General features: G+C 48.2%; 1 protein-coding gene across 3 annotated transcripts in view; it reads left to right on the forward strand.

Moving 5' to 3' along the window:
- The window catches only part of SLC7A8 (solute carrier family 7 member 8), a 47,656-nt gene extending 25,908 nt beyond the window's left edge, over nucleotides 1–21,748 (forward strand). For 2 of the 3 annotated variants that reach the window (XM_039851523.1, XM_039851530.1), the window contains 8 exons: nucleotides 8,428–8,553; nucleotides 10,073–10,226; nucleotides 10,845–10,968; nucleotides 12,344–12,447; nucleotides 15,819–15,915; nucleotides 17,053–17,202; nucleotides 18,769–18,946; nucleotides 19,467–21,748. In XM_039851523.1, the coding sequence (XP_039707457.1) occupies nucleotides 8,428–8,553; nucleotides 10,073–10,226; nucleotides 10,845–10,968; nucleotides 12,344–12,447; nucleotides 15,819–15,915; nucleotides 17,053–17,202; nucleotides 18,769–18,946; nucleotides 19,467–19,633 (1,100 nt within the window). In that variant the 3' untranslated portion in view covers nucleotides 19,634–21,748. Of the gene's footprint in view, nucleotides 1–8,427; nucleotides 8,554–10,072; nucleotides 10,227–10,844; nucleotides 10,969–12,343; nucleotides 12,448–15,818; nucleotides 15,916–17,052; nucleotides 17,203–18,768; nucleotides 18,947–19,466 lie in introns of those variants that run through there. The other variant, XM_039851539.1, reaches the window with a different exon arrangement.
- Nucleotides 21,749–22,192: the final 444 nt, after the last annotated feature.

Genomic DNA, 22,192 nt, shown 5'->3' on the forward strand with positions numbered 1-22,192 from the left:
CTCTCTCTCTCCCTTCCTCCCTCCCTTTCTGTCTCTGTCTCTTTCTCATAATAAAGTGTATCGTTTTTCCTCCTCTTTCCTCCCCATGTTGTTTCTCATGCTCACTCTTCCTCCTCCTCTTTTCCATCTGTCTTTATGGACTTTGGCAAGTCTGGCCGTTTTTTCTCCCGTTTCTGCTGCCTGTTTTCTCTTATCTGAAAACACGAGCAGAGGACTGGTTCTGGAAATGATAAAGGGAAACAAACCTTTCCAAGCTGCCTCCGGCCCACTCCTAAGAAGGGGCCAGCCAGCAAGGCCGAACAATCCAAATGGGTTTCCCAGAGTTCCAGGGAATGTGGGATGGTGACACCAACAAGGGCCCAGGGCAGGGGACACAAGGCAGAGAGACAAGTCTGCCTGTGGGAAGTTATTTTCTAAAGCCCTGGGGGTGATGGACACAACTCTTGGTTTCTGAGGAGTAGCCCTCTTAGTCTTCCCCTTTTTGCCACAGCGGCGTCTTATGTCCTGCTACCCAGAAAGCAACCTGGACAGTATCTTCAGGTGACGGACTCAGAGCCCCAGGCGGCACTGTCAGCAGCGACCATGGGTATCACTGACAGGAGCAGGGGAGAGAGAAAACGTGGGGATGGGTGAAGGGAAAGAAGAGCACCGTGTGTGTGATAAAAGAAAGGCTGGTGCGGCGGCAGAAGCAGCAACTGGGAATCGGGGGCCGCAGGGGAAGTCCTGTCTCTGGTACTAATTAGCTGGGGTCTTACTTCACTCACATATAAAATGAGGTTCTGAGTCTCTCAGGTCATTCCTGGCTCCGACTGCCCCTGAGGCTGGAAACTACCTCTGGGTAGTAGGAGGTAGGGCTCGAACATCTCCCTCCAGTGCCCAGAGCTGTCTACAAGGAGAGCTCCAACTGTTTCATGCTTCTGAGCCTGTTCTTACAACATTCCATCCAGCCCCCTCTCCATGTTTCCCCATCCCAAACGTCACCTCAGCACACCAGAACAGTGTAGTTCATGAAGCCGAAGCTGGTTTGGCAAAAGGAATGAGATGAGTTTGGGGATCCACACTGTGAAGTGTTCATTGGCCCTCTGATGAAGACACCGGATGACTCTTTGTGAGCCCAGCTCAGCGAGAGGCCAGAGTCCTGTGTCCAGAAGCGAGGGAACACCCAAAGACAGTCATCCAGTGGTCTCCGGAAATGACCTGTGCTTTGTGAGCTTTCTCGGAGGAAGGAGAAGCAGCCACCATATGTACCTTCCTCCTCATCTCTGTCTGACATCACAGGTACTTGCCTGCCCTCTTCATGAGACTGTTCCATGATGTGAAAAACCCTAATAGTTAATTCCTAGAGAAGCTAGTGGCTCCCATGCACCCTCCCTGATATTTTCTGCATAGCTTCATCCATCCATCCATCCTCCACAGTAAGCATTAACACCTAATGTGTGCTAGACAGTGTTATAGTGTGTCAAGGTCACACTAGCTAACAGGGTGATGTTTATGGCTGTGTGTGCACTGCTGGCTGCAGGAAGAACAGGGAAGTTTCATTCTCCACTGGGCCTGAGTAGAGCAGCAGCAGCAACAGCACTCCTTGGATTTCTGTAGGGCATTCTTTCCTAGCAGTGATTTTTAAGAATTGGTGTAATTTTCTTCACTTGTGGAAACAGAGACATAGGAACACATTTGAACATCTGGGCTCCAGTCAGTGTCTCAGCTTTATGCTTACTGGCCCTACAACTCTTCAATCCACCTTCGTGCCTGTGACCCCACACTTCCAGGCAGCTTGTGTTGAAAGACCTCAACATAGATAATTTGTGGATGAGCATCTTCCTGAGAAAAAGATGAAACATTAGAAATTGAGGAGCAGGGTCAGGGTAGAGGAGGAAGCAACAAGGAGAGGCACTGTAACAGTGCAGGATGTAGCCCGATGTGTGATACGGCTTCTCCAGAACCTTCCAAACCATCCCCTTTCCTGTCTACTCTGCTTTGCCTCTGATTGTCAGCATTATTCTAAGCAAATCACGCCCTCTTTTTGAGTTCTAGTTTCTTAGTTTATGTACAATCAGAATAACCACTTAAGATTTTATGGAATTAAAATGGATCACGCCTGCATTTTACAGAGAGGAAAGTGAGGCTCAAACAGCTTGATTAGCCAGTCCAAGCTCCCTGAAAGAAAGTGGCCAAGCTGGGAAGGGCACCACAGCCATTGGGTCTTCAAGTTCTAAAGTTCTTTGATACTTAGAATCAGCCCAGGCTGCCAGATCCCTCCAAGGGAACCATCTCTGCCTCCCGTGTCCCTCTAAGCTATTCAACCCCCTGCCCCCATTCTTAACACTTCACTCCTTACACAAATTCCTCTGAGCCCTACTTGCTTGTTCTGCACTGAAAAAAGACATCAGAAGCACACATGGTCCTCCCCTCACCAGGCTTACTAGGTAGAGCTGAGGGGAGGAGTGATAAAGTCACAGCCCTGGCTCTATGCTGGTCGCAAGGACTTAAAACCAGTCCCACAATTCTCTAATCTATTTTTAAAATTTTCTAAGTGAAGATTTATGTATTTGCTTATGCTGATGATTCACTGGTGTTCTGCTGCAAAATGAGATATTAATTTTAAATTACCTGTTACCTACAGTCTATCATGTATTAATTTAAAGTTAATATTCCCCCAAAATGTTGTTCCTAGTCTTCCCTTCTAAAATTTGTGATCCTTTAGTCTCATATGCCTTACCTCCTACTGAGACAGGTTGAATTGATTCCTCCCAGGAAGCCACAGAGCATCGTCTGCTGAAGTGCATTTGGTATTGTCCACTACAATACAGCACACAGTGTGGCCACTCTTTACCCTCCTGCTGGAGGAAGGAACTCAGACTCGTGACTCTTGAGTTTATCTCTTGGTTTTCCAACTTGATTTCTTTTATGGCCTTTAATTATAGCCAGTAAAATTAGGCGACCAGCAGAACTATGGGGGCAAAGAACAAAAGAACTATATCCGCATTCCATCTGTCTTGCAAGAAGCTTGTAACGCTTGGGCCTGTGTTCATATGTGTATCTGAGTTGTGCGTGTGGGCCTGTAGTTGTATGGAATATGGAGGAGAATGGGGGAGAACCTGGGATTAGAGATGAAAGAAGGGTATTGGGAGTGTCTTTTGCTCTATATTTTTATGAGAGAAGCACAGCTAGAGTTATTATAGGGCAAGCCTATTTGTATTGAATTACAAAGGGGAGGAAAAGGAGGCAGTAATGCTCTAGCCATAGAATCCCAAGGGTGTGGAAGAGTTGGGATGTTGTCATGTGGCTAGAGATTTGCCAACTAGGCCAACACCTTGGTGACCTCACTTTCACTACCCACATGAAGAGAGCCCCACCTCCCTCCACTTGGTGTCCTGCAAGGCCTGTGGACCAGTTTTCCGTTGGGGTCCTGGTATGTGCTGCCTGGTTATTCCTTAAAAGTTTTTCTCTTTAAGGATATGCACCTGCTTTCTGGTCTTTCTGTATGATATCTGGCCATGTATTACTTCCCCATTGCTGCTGTAACAAATTACCACAAACTTAGTGACTTAAAACTACACAAATTTACTACCTTAATAGTTCCAAAGGTCAGAAAGTACTAAATTCAAGGTGTCAGCAAAGCTGTGTTCTTTCTGGAGGCTCTGGGGAGAATTGTTCCCTTGCCTTTTCCAGCTTCTAGAGGGCCCCCACATTCTTTGACTCAGGGCCCCTTTTTCCATCTTCAAAGCCAGCATGACATCTTGAAATCTTTTTTCCTTTTTGATCTCTTTTTTGGTCATCATATCTCCTTTTCTAACTCTGACCCTCCGGCCTCCCTCTTAAAGAGCTCTTCTGATTACATCAGGCCCATTCAGGTAATCCAAAATAATCTCCCCACCTGAAGATCCTTAACTCAGTCACGTTTGCAGGATTCCTTACAACATGTAAGGTAACATATTCACGAGATTAAGATGTTGACATTTTTGGGATGCCATTCTTCTGCATACCCCCAGGAATTCTGATGTTATTGTCCTGAGGGAGGAAGTGAAGGAGAGGCTTCTTTGACTCCCCAGGGATCAGAGTCTGAAGATCAGGGCTGGGATGGGGCTAGGGACACCTTCTCTGCAGGAAGCAGGAGCTTGCCCACCCCCTCCACAGTGGACACATTCCAGGTCAGCAACAGGATCTGTATTGTCATCGATTTGAGGACTCTGCATTTCTCTGCCAGTCCTGCAGCTCTCCCACAGGCAGGAATCATTGAGCCCACCTCTCCTACTTGGCAGTTGAGAGGCCCTGGGCTTTCTGGGCAGGGCACAAGATTACTGGGGCTAACCTTGCTGGCCTCGTTTTTTTTTTTTCTTTTGTCTTTTTTTTCTTATCTCTCTTGTCATCTTGACATTAGGCTTTTCAAACTGGCAGATTCAGTAACCAACCCCTGACTTCAGCATCTTTTTCAAGTCTCGTTTTCTTGATAGTCTTTTCACCTTTTTTCTTTAAAACCCAGGAAACAAAAGAGAAAGAGTAGAGAAAAGGCCCAAGAAATATAGATAAGTCTGGGCTTCCGATAAGGCCTCTAGAGAAGCAGCAACCATAGCCAGATTACAATGGACAAGAACCAGCATTTTATGCCTTTTTATTTATTTTGTCCAGCTTGGCCAAAATTGTAAAATTTCCCCTGTTGTTAGGGCCTCCCCTCCTATAGGAAGCATCTCTGATTACCCTGAGCTGAGTTAGGGGCACCTCATGGATGCCCACTGGCTTCCATGAAGAGCTCTGCCATCACCACATTGTTTTATGATCATCTTTTAGATCACCCATCTCCCCTCTTACAATGTCAACTTCCTGAGGGCAGGGACTTGTGTCTTATTTATAACCTCCCACCTACCAAAGCGCCTAGCATGTGTAGGCCCTTTGTTGATGAAAGCTGCGTTCATGGATGGATGCATGCATGGATGAAAACCCACATTTCAAGCTGAAGTGACTACTGGTCCCCATCTACATGTGGCTTCCCCTGAGGTTGCTGTATCTCAAGCATGCAGAATTCAGGGTCTGGCTAAGAAGAGAGAGGGGACATAGCCATTAGCAACAGAGAGAAGTGCTAGATAGCAGACAGGCAGAGGCAGGACACCTGAGCAGGGCAGGGGCTTGGCAAGCATCTGGCAAGTGTTGCCTTCACTCCCTGACCTTTCCTTTTTGGATGGAGGCTCGGGTTTCAGCCTGCTGTGAGAGAAGCTGTCCTGTGGTACCAGGAGACAAAGTGCCCTCCTTCCCCTCAGTCACATGCTGTGATCACTCAACTGCAGGGTGAAAGGTCAGACATGGCCTGCAGCCATTGTTCCAAGGAGATTAGTGTCACAGGCAGCCCGTCTCCTCACCTCATTCTCGGGATTTCTCTTTTAATTTCTGAAAGATCCATGCAAAGGAGAAAGGTTAAATATTAGTCAAGAGCTAGGTTCTTACGAAGTTGTGGAGATAAGCTCCACAGGACAGAAGACACCCACAAGATTATTTGACAACGTCCCTTCCTTCAAACATCTCTGATCCCCCCAGGATACTGTGGGCCCGACCTTTTGAAGAAGTTTTTCTGGCTGCCTTGACAAGATCTCTCTTGACAAGAGAATGATTTTGTGTTTTCTATCCCAGCACATGGGGAGGTAGTTACATTCCCCCTTCTGCTTAGTTGTCCTGCTCTGCCCTTTGTTGTCACCCCCCTCCCTCCCTCTCCTCCCCTTGGTGGAGGACAGTTTTCTTCTCCACTACTTGTTCAGTAATCCTTACCTATCCCTGAGCCACATAGGTTTTGTGTCCTAATCTTCCTCCCTTTCATAAGTCAATCTCTTTTATTTTTTAGCCATTATTGCTTGTGTCTGCCTGAACTCCTGGGACCCAGTGGCCCAGCCTCATCCCTAGCATGCCTTGGGGCCCTGGGGAGAAGCCCAGATCACAGGCCCCAGTTGCTTAGAGTGATTTAGGTTGTTTTGTCACCAGGCATGTGATCCTGAAACCCTTATTGAACTGAGTAAGAGAAAACAAATGTGTATTTATCAGACATCTCAGTCCATCTGGAACATTTGAGTATTTACGAAATGTTCTCCCTGTTCAGGCACTTAAAATCCTTCCTCCAACATGTTTTGGTTCTCCTTATATGACACCATCTTGGATAACAGCCCCTCCACGAGGAGTCAAGAGTTTCTACTCTTGAAGTCAAGTTTCCTGTTGCTCTTTTGGCTCCGTGAAACCAACTGGGGATCATGTCTCCTTTTGATGAGTTTCCTGGAGAGCAGGGAGATGGGTGTGCATTGTGAAATTTGTCAAATGAGATGAGATTGCAGGGCTAATGAACTGGGGCATTTTCTTTCTCCAGGTATTAAATATTTGCTGAGTACCTACTATTTGCAGGTACCAATAATATGTCCTGGGATTAAAAACATGAAACAGTCAGAGTTCCTGCCCTCCTAGTCTGCAAGGAGACAGAGAAAAAGAAACAGATCCTTATAATACAAAGAAATAAGTGCCAAAATTAGACATAAACAAAGTGGTCCGAGGGGAGAGAAGAGGGACAAACTTTGTTTCTCATCTATAAAACGCAGCTGATATATCTTACCTAGCAAGCATGTTGTGAGGAATAAGTAAAATAATAATGACTTACAGAGAAGGTGACATCTGAGCTGGATCTTGAAAGAAGAGAAGGAGTTTGCCAGTTAGAGAAGGCACAGAGAGGAAGGTTACAGAGGGATAATAATGTCAGGTCCTTACCCTGACAAAATGTTCTCAGAATCAAGTAAGGTTGGGAAATATTCGGAAAGCAAATGCACAGTTCCAGGATAAGGTATTGATAGAACTTGATCAGCTGTTCAAGTGAAGTCAGAGGCCTGGTTAGAGGCTTGAGGAGAGAGAAAGAGTCTCATGCTTTTATATGTATGACTTGTACCCTTGGAGGACTAGGGTGCATCTTGGTCACTGTTGCAAAGGAAGGAGAAGCAAAAGGATTTTAAATTTTTTCCCTTTATTCTCGAGTACTTCATAACCACCAGGAGACTGAGCATCTCATTTCTGCAGCACAGGGCTCCCGTGGGTTACGTATGGAGTGCAACAGTAAAACAAAGGACCTTTCCATCCCAGTGCTCAGCCTCTGAGCTCTCCCCCCAACCCTGGAGGTTCCATGTGGTTGAGATCTCCGTGCCTCCTAGGAAAAGAAGTAGGTTAAAAGCCCCTCATACCACTCAAGAAGATAGAGATGGTGGAAATAAGCATATGAAAACACGCTCAACATCATTAGTCACTAAAGAAATGCAAATCAAAGCTACAATGAAATACAACTTCACACTTATTACAATAGCCAGACTATAGAAGCTGTCAATAGCAAATGCTGCAAAGATGCAGAGCAACAGAATCTTGCACACATTGCTGGTGGGAATGCAAAATGATACAGCCACTTTAGAAACAGTTTGGCAGTTTCTCTAAAGTTTAACATACATTTACCACATGACATACATTTATCCCACTCTTGGGTATTTACTCAAGAGGAATGAAAACCCCATTCAAAGACCTCTACAGACTACTTAAAAACTTCTGTGCAAGTGTTTATAGCAGCTTTATTCGTACTAGCCTCAAACTGGGAGCAACCCAAATGTCCGTCAGCTGGCGAATGGAAAAACAAACATATATTCATATAATGGGAATACTACTTAACAATAAAAAGGAACAAACTACTGATATATACAGCAACATGAATAGATTTCAGAAGTATCATGTTAAGTGGAAGGAGCCCGACACAAAAAGCTACATGTCATATGATTCCATTTATGCATCGTTCTGGAAAAGGCAAAACTACAGGATAGAAATCAAATTAGTGGTTGCCCAAGGTATGGAAGGGGACTGACGTCACAGAGAACTTTTTGGAGTGTTGGAGGTGTTCTATGTAGAGAGTGTGGTAGTGATTTAACAATGAATACACTCGTCAAATCTCATCAAATTGTATACTTAGAAGAATGAATTTTACTCTATGTACATTATAACTCGATAAGCCTAAGTAACAAAATATTCCCCTAAACCTCTTGTCCCAAAACCAGGATCAGGAAGATGACATCTAGGATCCCACAAGCTGCTCAGGGTGTCCCTTGGACATACAATGACTTGAAAGCAAAGCCCACACGGGTGCCCTGATCTGCTGCTGACTTTCCCCCCAAAGCCAGTTCCATGTCTTCTGGTTTCTAGCCTTGGGCAGGGCGCATTCTGACCAAGCTCTAATTTGTGACACATAATCCCCATGTGTAACCAATTAACCTAACCAGAGTTTTTGGACACTGGGGCTGAGCATGCGGGATATTTGGCTTGTCTGCTACAATCTCGACATCAAGAGCAAGGAGCATTTCTGCTTCTGTGCACAGGGTGTCCTGCAGCCTTATTATGGCCCCTGAGGGTATGTTTGGGGGTCTGTTGTTTCAGTGCTCCTCACATGGGTCAACTGTTCCAGTGTGCGGTGGGCCACCCGGGTTCAAGACATTTTCACAGCCGGGAAGCTCCTGGCCCTGGCCCTGATCATCATCATGGGGGTTGTACAGATCTGCAAAGGTGAGTATCATCGGATCCACAGGGTCTTGCCCAACTTTCCACCCCTTGCATGTACACATGCCCCTCACACTGTCTTATGCAGTCTAAGGCTGAGATTTCCCAATTCTGGCCTTAAATGACTTCTCTTCCTCACTTGTTTGACAAAGGGGAAGAGAAACCATCTTCCCAGAAAGTAGGGCGTGCTTTGCCTGTTAGCAGATTCAGTCCTCCCATGCCTATCGTGTGGCTCTGAAGACCCCCAGATCCCTGGACTCCTATTGCCCCAACCCAGGCAAGCTCCCTGCATCTTATACTGTATCTTGTCCATATCTTAAAATGGGCGCTGCAGGAAGAGATTTTATATGTTTTAAAATTACTCACAATCTCTATAAGAGAGAGCTCTACGTTCCTGGGGCCCCTGCCAACATTCCTCACTGGATTTGGTCCTTTCCAAGCCTGAGTCTCTATTTGGTTTCCATGGGACCCATAGAACCACAAGGCTCTGCCCAGTGTCACTGCCTCCTGGAGAAAGTCAGATGACAAGCAGGAGGCCTCCCACCTCCTCACAAGCCCTGAAAGCAGTATGGGGTGCCTGGATTTTGACCCCAGGAAACATAATTAAGGTTCCGCTATATAAAATGTCCATGTTATTTTAATCAGTTGGATTAAGTTCTTTAGCAGGTTCTGTTGTTTTCAGGAATTTAGACTTAAGCCAATCACTGTGCTATCTTTTCAAAAACAGTGAGTCCGTCCTAATCTGGTCCCAACACCCGTCTCCTGATCACTCTAATCTATTTACTCTTCCAAGGTCAGATCATAGATGAATAAGTAAAGTATGGGCAGGCACTCTGTGTCTCATAGCAACTTCCATCAGCAGCCTTCCTGGAGGGCCCTCTGTGTGGACACTGTGCTAAGGTCTGGGAGGCCGATTTAAAAGCTCTTTGCTGAGGGCCCCAGTCCTCGGGGAGTCTGTGCCATGAAAAAGGAGACCAAACGCACACCTTAGAAAGAGGTGGGAGGAGACCAACGATGAAAGCAGAACAAGCTCAAACTCATATAGGATTATGGAAGCTTATGTTTGAGTGTTTGTTCTTGATGCTTTCTTCATGAAAAGGTACAAACTTAAATAAATATCAGGGAAGGTAGTCAGAAGGCTGCCAAGGGTTCTAATCCTGTATCTCCAAATCTCAGTATGCCAGCTCCACTTTGCCCGGCTAGCTCCAAAGTTGCCCTGCCCTCCCTGATGGCCTACCCTGGGCCTTTCCTTCCCAATAACTTTGCCTTTGAAAAAAAACATTCAGAACTGTGTTTCAAACCTGAGCCCCCATTGGACTCATGCTTACCAGGTTCTAGGGGGTCTTGGACCTGTATTTTCCTCCTCCTTTGGGTCTCACTTCTCCAGTGCGTGGGGTTCACTGGAGACAAGACAAAGAGATGGATCATCGCCACTGAGAGTGGCAGAGATGGGACCAGCCAGGCCAGGGGCTGCCAGGTCTCTGACTGGTCTCTCTGAGCAGCCTTCTGCCTCTTGTGTCCACAGGAGAATACTACTGGCTGGAGCCAAAGAACGCATTTGAGGCTTTTCAAGAACCCAACATCGGCCTCATTGCACTGGCTTTCCTTCAGGGCTCCTTTGCCTACGGAGGCTGGAACTTTCTTAATTACGTGACTGAGGAACTTGTTGATCCCTACAAGTGAGTCGAAATAGCCTAGCTCTTCCTCTCTCCCTTGAAAGGCCGAGGCACCTGCCATGGGAAAGAGGGAGTCAGGGGTACACTGCCCACATCTCTTCCTCCCAGCCCCCATTCTGACCAAGACCTGATCGATCCTGAAGAAAGTTCATTTTCCAGAAACTTAGACCATTTGCCATCCACCCTGCCAGGAAAAGAAGGATGACCAGGTGACTGTCTCAGAGCAGACTGAAAAACAGAAAATGGTTCTGAGATAACACCACTGCCTTAAAAAATAAAATGTGCCCTGAAAAGTTGTCATACACCTTACTCACCTGTTTCGGGACAGGCAGGTCTTTGTGTCTTGAGGCAATGGAAGGAGTACATTGTAGAGATTCTGGTCAGGAAGAGATCAACAGGTGTGGAGTATATTTCCAGCCTAAGATGTTTCACTCCCTTTAAATTATCCTGCCCATACTGAGACAAATTCCCCATTCCTGCCCCTCCAGGGAGAGGGAATGTCACGGAAGGCTGCTAGGTCAGCTTCAGGCAGCAAGACAGAGGGCACTCCCCAGACCCCGTGACGAGGCAGATGGTCCCAGGTGCCAGGCCTTCCCCCTCTCACCTCCTCTCCCTCTACAGGAACCTTCCCAGAGCCATCTTCATCTCCATCCCACTGGTCACATTTGTATATGTCTTTGCCAATGTCGCTTATGTCACTGCAATGTCCCCCCAGGAGCTGCTGGCATCAAACGCAGTCGCTGTGGTAAGAAATCAAACTCTGCAGTCTCTCGAACCAGGAATGTTGACATAGACTTGCCTGCTTAGCCACCCTTACTTTCTCCTGATCCGTGGATTTGTAGAATTAGAAGTCATCCCAAGTCCTTAGGGCAGAAACCACATCTTCAAGTTCCCAGGAGCAAACTGACAGCCCCGCTGTACCTAGAATGGCAACAACAGCAGAGCTGAGTAGTTGCCAGAGACTGTATGGCCTGCAAAGCTGAAATATTTCCCATCTGACCCTTTACAGAGGAAGTCTGCCAACTCCTGATCTAGGACAGTTTAAACTCTAAATATGATGATTGTATAAAGGAGACAAGCGCTTCCCCAGAAAGACCTAATTTCGCACAAGATGCACCATTTCTGTCTGCCTCCATTTCTTCCTTTGGAAATTGTGACTCGACTCCTTCCCATTGAAAGTAGGAGTGGGTTGTGCTCTTTGGAGAAAGAGATCATGCAGGTCCAAGGCATTGGGGTCCCTGACATCCGGGAAAGACCTGAGAGCTGTGCCGTTCCCTCACCTGGCTTCACCTGGGCCACGACTTCACCCTGCCAAACAGTGTCATCGCTTGTGTTATCTATGGACTGAAGAAAGAGGCCCTCCAGTGTCCTATAGCAACCTGATCCATGACCACTAGCCTTCCCCAGCAGAACAGCTATTCTGAACAGCTCCCCCAGACGCTGTAAATCAAGCGCAGGCTTGGCTCAGAGAATATAGAAGGGGCTGGTGCCTCGACATTTCGTATGACTTTAAAACATGAAGACTAGTCTATAGCTTCACCACCTTTTCTTTCTCAGCCTACACAGTAGCCTCTTCTTATCATTTTGCCTCCAATATCATTTGTTTCTATGAACTTAGAAATTCTCACACTATGAATTAGGATTCATCCCTATTTTACAGATGGGAAAAATGCGGCTCAAAAATTAAGAACCTCGCTCAAGATCTCACAACTCCTAAATGATGGGCTGAGATTGGAGCCCCAACCTGCCTGATTCACTAGTATACAATGTAGTGAAGCCTGGACTCACACAGCCAGCTTCCAGTCCTGACCCTATCACTTCTTGGGTGTGTGACCTTAGGCAAGCTAATGAATTGCTTTGTGCCTTAGTTTCTTCATCCATAAATCGAGGATAACAAATGTTAGTTCATTATTAACAGTATTAGTATTCTCACCATACACTGTCTCCTTCAGTTAGCCCAAAAGACTTATTGGTTGCCCCTGCCGTGTTGTGGTCACTGTCCCTCCTCTCAGGAGTTTAGGTAGAGACTCACTGCTGGGGAGGGAGCATCCCCAGCAGTGATGCTCTAGTGCAGGGTTGTAATTTCTTCTTTTCCGCTCATCCCTGGTTTTCTCTCACAGACTTTTGGAGAGAAGCTCCTAGGGGTCATGGCCTGGATCATGCCCATTTCCGTTGCCCTGTCCACATTTGGAGGAGTCAATGGGTCTCTGTTCACCTCCTCCCGGTGAGTGCTATCCAGGCCCTTTCTGAGCCCAGGGCCCCTCTGCTGTGCATATTGCTCTGTGTATATGTGGGGGCTTGTCTTCGTCAGCGAAGGTCTGTGTGGGCACCTGGGTGGTGACCTTGCGGGAAGCGATTGCTCACATGAAGGTATGTGTGCATCGGTGTGGATGCAGAGGGCTGTGTGTGCTCACATGGTTACCTATGATGTGTGTGGCTTCATACGTAGTGGTGAGAAGCCTCGTCTCACCTCATTTCATTAGGAGCAGGGGCTGAGGAGGCCCCAGGCTGCCTGACACAGTCCCAGGTCTGGGGCTGTGGCTGGCAGCAGGACCTTCTCAGCTGCAGCCCCTTTTCTCTTCTCCTGGAAACAGGCTGTGCTGGCTAGAGAGGAGCCTCATCTGGAAGGGGTCAGAAGGGACCTATGCCGGGGACCTCTGGGCTAGCTTCCCAGGAGAGTTCTAGGACCAGACTGCAGGTGGGACGGGATCATCTCTGAGTGCCCTCTGGGTGCAGGCTCCTCTCCTCTGCTCAGTAGACAGGCAGCTGTGGGAGGTCTTCGCGTAGCCGCCCATGCAACCCAGGTAGAGCATGTTAAGTGAGAGGGCAGGGGAAGAGCAGAAGGAAAGCATTTGTCCAAAGCCACATCCCCCACCCCAAAACTCTCAGGGAAGCCAGAAGCTCAAATGGGCCCAAGAGCCCCTGGCTCCTGCATCCACGTATCCAGGAATCTGGCCCTTTTGATGTCTTTTCTTGCTGTCTCCAGAATGAGCTGTCAAGGCCAGCAGATACTGCACAATTTCCAATGGTGCTGTTCAAGGGGCGTCCTCTGAGGGTTCTTAGAAAGACCCTCTGAACCAAGGGCACAGTCCTACTCAAAAGATACAGCAAAAAGAATAAGTCCCTGAGTTCAGCTGCTTCCGAAGCCACCCATCACATCAGGGAGGAGTTTCTGTGACATGATAAAGGAGTGCCATGTTTTCAGGAACCAAGGCAGGAAAGAGGGAGTGTGGGTGTCCCCCGTTCCCCAGGACCCTGTGACACTCATCCACAGCAACCTCATGTGCATGTTACACAGGTGCAGTGGCCACCTGGAGGCCCCAGCCGAGGTCGAGCGGTGGAAGAGCAGTGACCTATGAGGCTCTCTGGGATCTGTTGGAGGAGAGTGACTGGCTACAGTCACTTTAGAGTGGGGTTAGTCCCTCAGGCAGGCCAAGGCGCGGTCTGCGTGCATGTGGTGTAGCTGTGTGTGCATGCAGGAGATGCAGCCCGGTGTACTTGGCCTCTAATTCAGAGGCATGGCGCAGCCACCGGGCCTCCTTTTTTCCTTCTCTCTCTCTCTCTCTCTCTCTCTTTCCCTCCTCCTCCCCCCTCCCTCCCTCCCTCCCCCCCCCTCTTTCACTCTCTCTCTTTCTTATGTTTTGGAATATGAAGAGGATGATCCTTCCTGAGGAATAGGAGTGTGTGTGGGTGTGTGTCATGCTTACTGTCCTTGTCGCCTCTGTTGTCAGCTAGCTGGGCAGGGATTGTCTCTTGTGAACTTGACACTTGCAAGTGCTGTTGGACCTGGACAATTCCACTTGGTCCTGGCTGCATGTGAATGCAGGACCCTGGCTATGTGCATGATGAGGCCCACAGAGCACCTGGGGCTCAGTTGGGCGCATGAGGCTGCACTGTAGAGAGGCAATGCCATGTGGCTGCATGAAACTACTGACACTGGCCTAGGTATTTGATGATGGCAACTGATGGGGATGTATACGGACGGGTACTTGGAGCTATATTGACTCCCATTCTTGTGGTGGGCTGCTACTGTTAGCTCTACTCTCCCCGATACACAAATTACAAAGTAAGGGACAGTTCTCTTCAGAACACCCAGGATGCTGGTTCCGTGCCTTTCTGTCCCCATCACACCATCCCCTTTCTCTCACCCCTTAGGTGCTCCTTTCCCTGCAAAATCCTAGAGAAAAGAAAAAGTGGTCTAATTTGCACTAATATGTAAATGACTCCTAATAGCTTTTCTCTTTTCTCTTGGGAAAGGAAAGGGAAAGAAGGCCTGCATTTTATGTTAAAATTTCTCTTTTTAAAAATAACTCTTACACATCAACATCTTGGTTATAATATTGTATGATAGTTTTGCAGTACATTACCAATAGGAGAAACTGTGTAAACGATACACAGGATTGCTCTGTACTTTTTCTTACAACTGCATGTGAATCTACAATTATCTCAAAAGAAAAAGTTTGATTTTTTTAAGTTAAAAAAATAATTTTTCTTCTAATTGCAAATTTCCTATTTTAGAATTTTGAATTTTTTTTCTGTAATGTTTAAGAAAATTTAAATCACTCAGGATCCCACCACCCAGAAATAATCAGTTGGTATTTTAATATATATATTTTTACATGCCCCATAAATAATTTTTAAATTAATTGGAATCATACTCTGTGGGATCATACAGTTTTCTATTCTGTTTTTCTTCATTTACCATTATAGTGTGAGCATGTTCTCATGTATCAGTTCTTTTGTAGACTATTATTATGACTGTATAAAATTCCATCTTATGGATATACCATAATTTATGTAATCTCCTACTTTTAGGCATCTAGAATATTTCCAGTTTTTTCTAACATCAGAATATCTTTGTATATACACCTTTCACTAACTCTCTATTCATTTCCTTAGGATGGCTTTTTGGGAATATAATAAGCAGCTTAAAGATATAAATTTTTAGGTATAATTTCCATATAATAAAATACACAGGTAGCAAGGGTTCAGTTTGATGAGTTTTAGCGATCGTCGACAGACACGTAATTACCACCCACAACAAGATACAGGACATTTCCACATAGCCCCCAAGTTCCTTCATGTCCCTTTCTGGCCCACCACAAATTCCCCACCCCCAGGGGCAACTGCTTTCTGACTAGGATATGAGTGCTTTTAAGGCTTTCCTTGTACAGTTCAGTCCCCGTGTATCCTTTGAGGATGGAAAAGGCACATTTTTAAAGGGATTAAGGCCTAGGCAAAGGAGAGAGTCTGCTCCCACAGCAGCACTCCAGGCTTAACCAAGAGAGACCCACAGAGTGACAGCAGAATCGTCAGTAACCCCAAGCCACCCTGGCCACACTCAGGGTCTCCACGCACCCGGGATCCATGCACTTATCCACTGGCTGCCTCTGGTTTGCCTGTACCTGCATTTGTGATTGTGGGTCCTGTGACTATTGGGCTGGAAGATATGCATGAGAAGGAGGGTACCTGGTTGGAAAGAGGATGCTCCTGTGTGGGCAGAAGGGGTATGGATGAGGGAGCCCGGGCTGGGGAGGGAGCTTCCTTGGGTAGTCCATGGTCCATCCCAGGCTGACCTGCTTTTCTCTCTGCCAGGCTATTCTTTGCCGGAGCCAGGGAGGGCCACCTTCCCAGCGTGTTGGCCATGATCCACGTGAAGCGCTGCACCCCCATCCCAGCCTTGCTCTTTACGGTAAGGACCCCTCCTTGTGCCAGTCCTACACACACCCTCCGTCTTGTGCTTGCTCTGAGCTGGGAGTTCACCCTTCCCACACACACCCCTGTCACCCTTCTGGTCTGCGCCTAGGGATCACCGGGTCCTAGATAAATGGCAAATGGTATACATAAGCTTTAGTGATATTAAGAGACATAGCAAGAGATATGAGTCCTCAAAGACCTTAAGGCTCTCAGACCAGGTCATTTCTATCCTCCCATCCTTTTGGATCAAATTGAAGTGACTGCCTCAAGATTCTATAACTTCACAAAGAAATGTTTCCTTTCTGGGCTCTCTTTTACACCTGTTGCCCACAGAGTTGCAAATTTGGGCCTCTGCTCCCAACCAATCACTGCACACCCTACCCCTCCCCATCCATCCTCTTGCCCCAAGAGGCTCTGCCAGTCTCTTGGCAGATGTCATTGAAATAAATTCAGTGTTAAGGGTACACCAAGTAAGAAAAACCAAAAAAAAGGAAGACTAGTGCACCAAAAAATGGAGAAAAGGAAAGCTGAGATGGGGAAAAATGGGAGTAAAATGACCCCAGAGTAGAATCATTTAGAAAGAACTAAAAGAAAGAACAAAGATTTGTCCCCATCCAGACTTTTAAGTTATTTTTTTTCATCTTCTGGATCCTGAATAAAATATTGAAAATGACTTTGGTCACCGGAGAAGCAGTTAGACCAGGATAGTGGAGCTCTCGGAAGTCAAGGGCATTCGTCGTTCAATGTTAGGGGGAATTTCAGAGTGTTCAGATACAACATGAAGGTCATCGTGAAAGGTGACTAGAGAAAACTCAGAACTCCCAGTGGGCCACAGACTTCTTTCAGTTTGAGCCACTGGCGCAGCACTATGACTACAAGGCAAGTCCTGCAAGAATCTGGCTTATTCATCAGAAAGAACTTCACTAGAAGTTCTTTCTGATGGCAGGAACGCTAATCAAAATATTTAATCACTGGTGTGGCATGAGCTTCTAGAGGTGGTGAAGTCCCCATTTTGAGACATCCTTTATGAAATGGCACCATCTGCCTGAGCCAGGGGCACAATCCTTGACCTGTAAACAGCTCCAGTCTTCAAATACCCTTCCTATCACTGATGCGCTTCTCCCTGACCCAGTGCATCTCCACCCTGCTGATGCTGGTCACCAGTGACATATATACACTCATCAACTACGTGGGCTTCATCAACTACCTCTTCTATGGAGTCACAGTTGCCGGACAGATAGTTCTTCGCTGGAAGAAGCCTGACATCCCCCGCCCCATCAAGGTGCGAAAACCTCCCCGTGGGGTTCCCTCTCTTTCTCCTACTGGTTCTAGCTGCAGCTCAGATTTTTTAATCACCTTGTTCTCAGCTGCTGACCACAGATTGTCTCTGTGAAGGTAACAAACCGTTTGGGAAGCAAGGGCCAGTGTGAATGGGACAGTCATTTATTTCCATTCTCTGCTGCGGATAGGACCGGAGCAAATTGCAGCCGGAGAGATAAGTTAGATTAAATGATACTTTCATTACGTCATTCCTTCTTCGTAAACTCCAGCTGATTGTTCAAGGTTCCCTTATCTCTCCAACATTTCCCCGGGCCCTCTAGTCTGGGCAGTCTCTTCCCTGTCACTCCAAATAGCTGGGTCCGCTTGTGCTATGTTTCTATCCCAGAATGAGTTTCCTCCTCCCATCTGCCTATCTGAATCTAACCATTTTCCACATAAGCTTCAAGTACCTCCTCTTCTTTGAAGCTTCCCAGTCCACTCCAGCTGTCCATGAGCCTCTTTTTTTAAATACTGTGGCCCTTCACGTAACAGGGTACCCAGTGAAACTATTGATTGCTACAAGAAATAACTTTGTGATGGGAATGATGGGATTGCTCAGAACGAAATATGCAAGAGTACTATGGGTTTTTCTGCAAATTAGAACAATAGAGCATAGCCCTGATTCATTTGAACGATTCTGTTCTGGAAGCAGAAGGAAACTAGATGCTTCTAGAAGATTCTTTCAGCTGAGAAACCAAGGGCTCCCCAAATCTCTGTTTTCCACTGCCACATTGCTACCACTCTTAGAAAACCTGCTACGGGGAAGAGGAGGTAGAACAAGCCCATCTCCCGACCACATGCATACCCTCTGAGAGGAGAGGACTAGGAGAAAAGCAGCTGAATCTAGAGGCTTGACGAGGACTCTACTGAGAACTCCTGCCTGTGGTCAACAAGAAGGAAAGCCCAGACAGAGACGCTTCTTTCTGAACAATGTCAAGGCCCTAGACTACCTTATACTACTTTGCTAGGCTTCTCGATGTTTCAAGTCTTGGCAGATCCATCTTCTCAAACTGCTTGAGAGAAACAAGTTGGGGTCGATCCTGTGGCCAGTGCCATGTGCCCAGATGAGGGCTCTGCCTAGAAGTGGGCAAGGAGCAGGGAGCTTGACTGACCCAGGTCCTTTTCTTCTTGCCCCTTACTCATTTCTCCACCTCTCCCCAACCCTAGGACCTCAGTAAGTATGTACCAAGGTACCAGCAAGCCTACCAGTCCCCACAGGCTGCTCTGGCTGCCAGAGGCACACAGCAGGGATGACAGGGCCCCGTTGGATCCCACTCAGGAGGGAGGAGATGGGCAGTGAGGGCCATTCCCTTCTTTGGTCCCCCCTCCTCTTCTTGTCCCACTGCCTAAGTTCACCAGCATTTATTGGCACAGCACTTGCCCTATCAGGGCTCTGGGCGTGGGAGCCACAGAGCTGAGTAAAGCCCAGCCTTGAACTCAAAGATGCTCCTGAAGGGTGAAGAAGAGGGAGAGTGCCCCGATCCTGGGCCAAGGAGTCTACACAGCTAACATAGCCTCTGTTCCGCAGATCAACCTGCTGTTCCCCATCATCTACTTGTTGTTCTGGGCCTTCCTGCTGGTCTTCAGCCTGTGGTCGGAGCCCGTGGTGTGTGGCATCGGCCTGGCCATCATGCTGACAGGCGTGCCCGTCTATTTCCTGGGTGTCTACTGGCAACACAAGCCTAAGTGTTTCAATAACTTTATCAGTGAGTTGTTGAAGGCTCTGGGTGGCTAGAGGGCCTCCTGGTCTGGGGTAGAATGGTCAGCAGTCCGGCAGGGGAGCCCCACCAGAATCAGGAGGCCTGGGCTGGCCGCAGAGTTCTAGGGAAAGAGTTGGGAGCAGGCAAGGGCAGGTGCCTTCCCAGGGACCTCTGAGGAGAGAACAGCTGACATTTCCGCACAAACTGAAGAAAAAGTGATATGATAGCCATCCCATAAAAGCTGTCCTGGGCTGGGTGGAGACCAGTGGAGACCCTGGAATTGGTGGTCAGTGGGCGTGGGGATGGTGGAAAACTGGGGCTTTGATGAGCAAGGGGCAGCTGGCAACACGCTATCCAGAAACACAGGAGGCAGGTGAAATGGCATCTCCTGGAGGAGGTGCCTCCTGAAGGCACCGGCTGCTCTGCCGGGGCGAAACCCGGGAGAGGAGAACAGGGAAGGGCATGGCCAACCAGGCTGGTGGGGCACTCGGCACTGACCTGGTTTCTGTGTGACCTCTTCCCACAGAGTTGCTAACCCTGGTGAGCCAGAAGATGTGTGTGGTTGTGTACCCCGAGGTGGGCCAGAGCTCGGGGACAGAGGTGATAAATGAGGAACTGGAGGATCAGCAGCAGTTCATCAACCAACCCACCACCTCCGAGGACAAGGACTCTGTGGAACATCCCCAGCCCTGAGGGCCACCATCTCCTCTCAGCTGCATTCTCCCTCCTTAACCCCCTTCCTGCCCGCCTTCCCTGCCTGGGTCCTCCTATCACACACACACATACGACCTGGGGGTGGGTGGTGAGAAACTATAAACAAAGACACTGACATCTATACCCAAAGAACCAGCCCTTCGCTCCCAGGACCTGTGTCCAAAGCCAGGGCTGCCGTGCTCCGAGCTGTCAGAGTGGAGAAGCAGGAGCGCCCTACAGGGCCCCGCTCCTGAGCCCACACCCATGCTGCCTCCTCAGAAGCCTGAGTTCAGTACTGCCTGCCCTCCTCATTCCTGACCCCAAGCGAGGCCTCAGCTCCGAGAGAAGTGGCAGCAACAAGCAACAGTGAGCCAGTTCGGGAAGGACAGAAACAAGCAAATCTGTCACTGTTAAAGTCATTTGAAGAGACCCGTATCCCCTCCCTTCACTAGGGACCCAAGAAATCAGAGGCAATGCTTCCTTCTTTCCTCTTCCTCACTTCTCCTCACCATGCCTCCGCCTACCCGAGCCTGGGCTCCCTGTCCAGAGTATGATTCCTATCTGGACGCCACCCCCCACTGAGCTAAGGACCAATGAAGCAGGAGAACTGCCTCTCCCCTGACCCCTAGCCAGGCCTGTGGAACAGATTGGGAAAGGCTCAGATTGCAGAAACCCAGCCCTGCCCCTGCCCCCTGCATCCTTTCCCCAACTGGGTGCCAAAGCTCCCTGAAGCCAAAAAGGTCTCTCTTAAAGACAAAGCAGCTCAGCGCCTTCCCTGTCCCCACCCCATGAGAAGGAGCAGTCACCCTGTCATCCTGCAGCTCCCAACACACTCCCATGTAGCCCGCACTGCCTGTGGCCCCATCATGCCCTTTTCCTCCTCTCTGGTCGTTGGCTCTCAGACCAAGGACTGGGTGTGAAGACTCCCCAAACCCTGCAGGCCTAAAACCCGAGCCAAATCAGCCTTAAGTCACTTCCCATCCAAGAACTGGACTTAAAAATACTCCCTTATTTCTAACCTTCAGGGCAGACCTGGTATGAAAAGCTTTCCCATCCCCGCAGAGGTACCTGTCCCAGAATCTCGGAGACGGGGGAGAAAGTATATTCTGCAGGCCAGCTCCTCCCTCCTCCCCCAACTCAGATAACTCTTCCCTCCTTTCGGGTCCCACCACTGCCCTATCTCTGGACAGCCTGCAGGGCAGGGTGAGAGGGCAGGGCGAGAGGGCATTGGCAGAGGTCATCCACTTTGGAGGCTCTTGGAGAAGCCCGTTGTCCATGGTATGCCTGCTCTGGCAGAGGCTGCCTTTCACTGTACTCCAAAGGAAGGGAGCAGTGTTTGCCCTGGGCCTGGAGCCTTCCCACCACACCTGTTGTACCAGGAACTAGGATCCTTTTATCCCAAAGCAGGAGTGTCCCCATCTCCCCTACTCCCCATTCTATCTACTTAAACTGGAATACCCAGGGAGCCCTCCTGGCCTGCTCAGGTCTCACAGCTTCCCGCTCAGCCTGTCTGACCCTGCATCGGTGAAATGCCAGGTTTGGTCTGAGTTACGACTCCTTCAGTGTAGATTCTGAGCAGGGCGGAGTTGGCCTCTGGAGGGTCAGGGGACCATCCTTCTGTTCCCACTTCTCATTCCTTCAAAACCTCCCTTTCAGTTATTGTTTTTTTTTAAGTGGATGCCTTACTTTTTGGATAAATATTTTTGAAGCTGGCATTTCTATTTCTTTTGGATTTTTTAATGTAAGGTTGTTTTGGGGGGCAGGAAATTAGTTATACCTTGATAATAATCTGTCTTTGAGTTGGTTTAGGTTTTAGAAGGTTTGTTTGTTTATTTGTTTTGTGGAGGGTTTTTTTCTTTTAATGTAATAAAATTTTAAATGGAATTGAAGTCAGGGGTGGTGATAATTCAATGACCCTCTGAGGCAGAGTCACCAGGCATTTCCTACCTTTGCCAGGAGGACTTTGGTGGCCAGCTTCCTTTCAGGGTGGCATTCCCAAAGGCCCTCGCTCTGTCCCAGGGACCGAGTGCCAGCACTTTCAAACAGCCATCTCTCCTTTTGAACCAAAACTCTCATTTCTTCTGTGAAGTCGCAAAGTGTTGTTAAGCTCCTGCTCTGTGCCCTGTGCCGAGAGCCTGCAGACCAGCAGGCCGAAAAGAACCTCACTCTTACTCGAGATGGGAGCGTGGGCACCAAGTGAGTGGAGGGAGGTGAAGGCACAGGTGGTCCCCAAGACCCCAGGGAGCAAAGTTCTGGTGCCAGGGCAGCCAGGGCCGAATGGGGAAGGAAGTGACAGTCCAAGCCTGTGGAGAGATGCAAAGGGGGACTTGGGATAGCACCCAGCTGGGTCCAAGGGGCTCAATGGGAGGGACCAGGAGGTGGGGTCCACTCAACTGTACAGAGCCTCCAGGAAGGAAGATTTCTAGGTGGAAGACTGGGAGGACTGTTGGACAAAGGAAGGAACGGATAAAGTAGGGACAAGGACCGGGTCCTTTGGGTTAATTGCTAGAGGAAGTTGACAAGATTAGACCCTGTCCTTGCTTGGAGTCCCTCCTATGC

The sequence above is a fragment of the Pteropus medius genome, unplaced genomic scaffold, assembly GCF_902729225.1.
Source record: "Pteropus medius unplaced genomic scaffold, Ma_sr-lr_union100, whole genome shotgun sequence".
Classification (NCBI taxonomy): Eukaryota; Metazoa; Chordata; class Mammalia; order Chiroptera; family Pteropodidae; genus Pteropus; species Pteropus medius.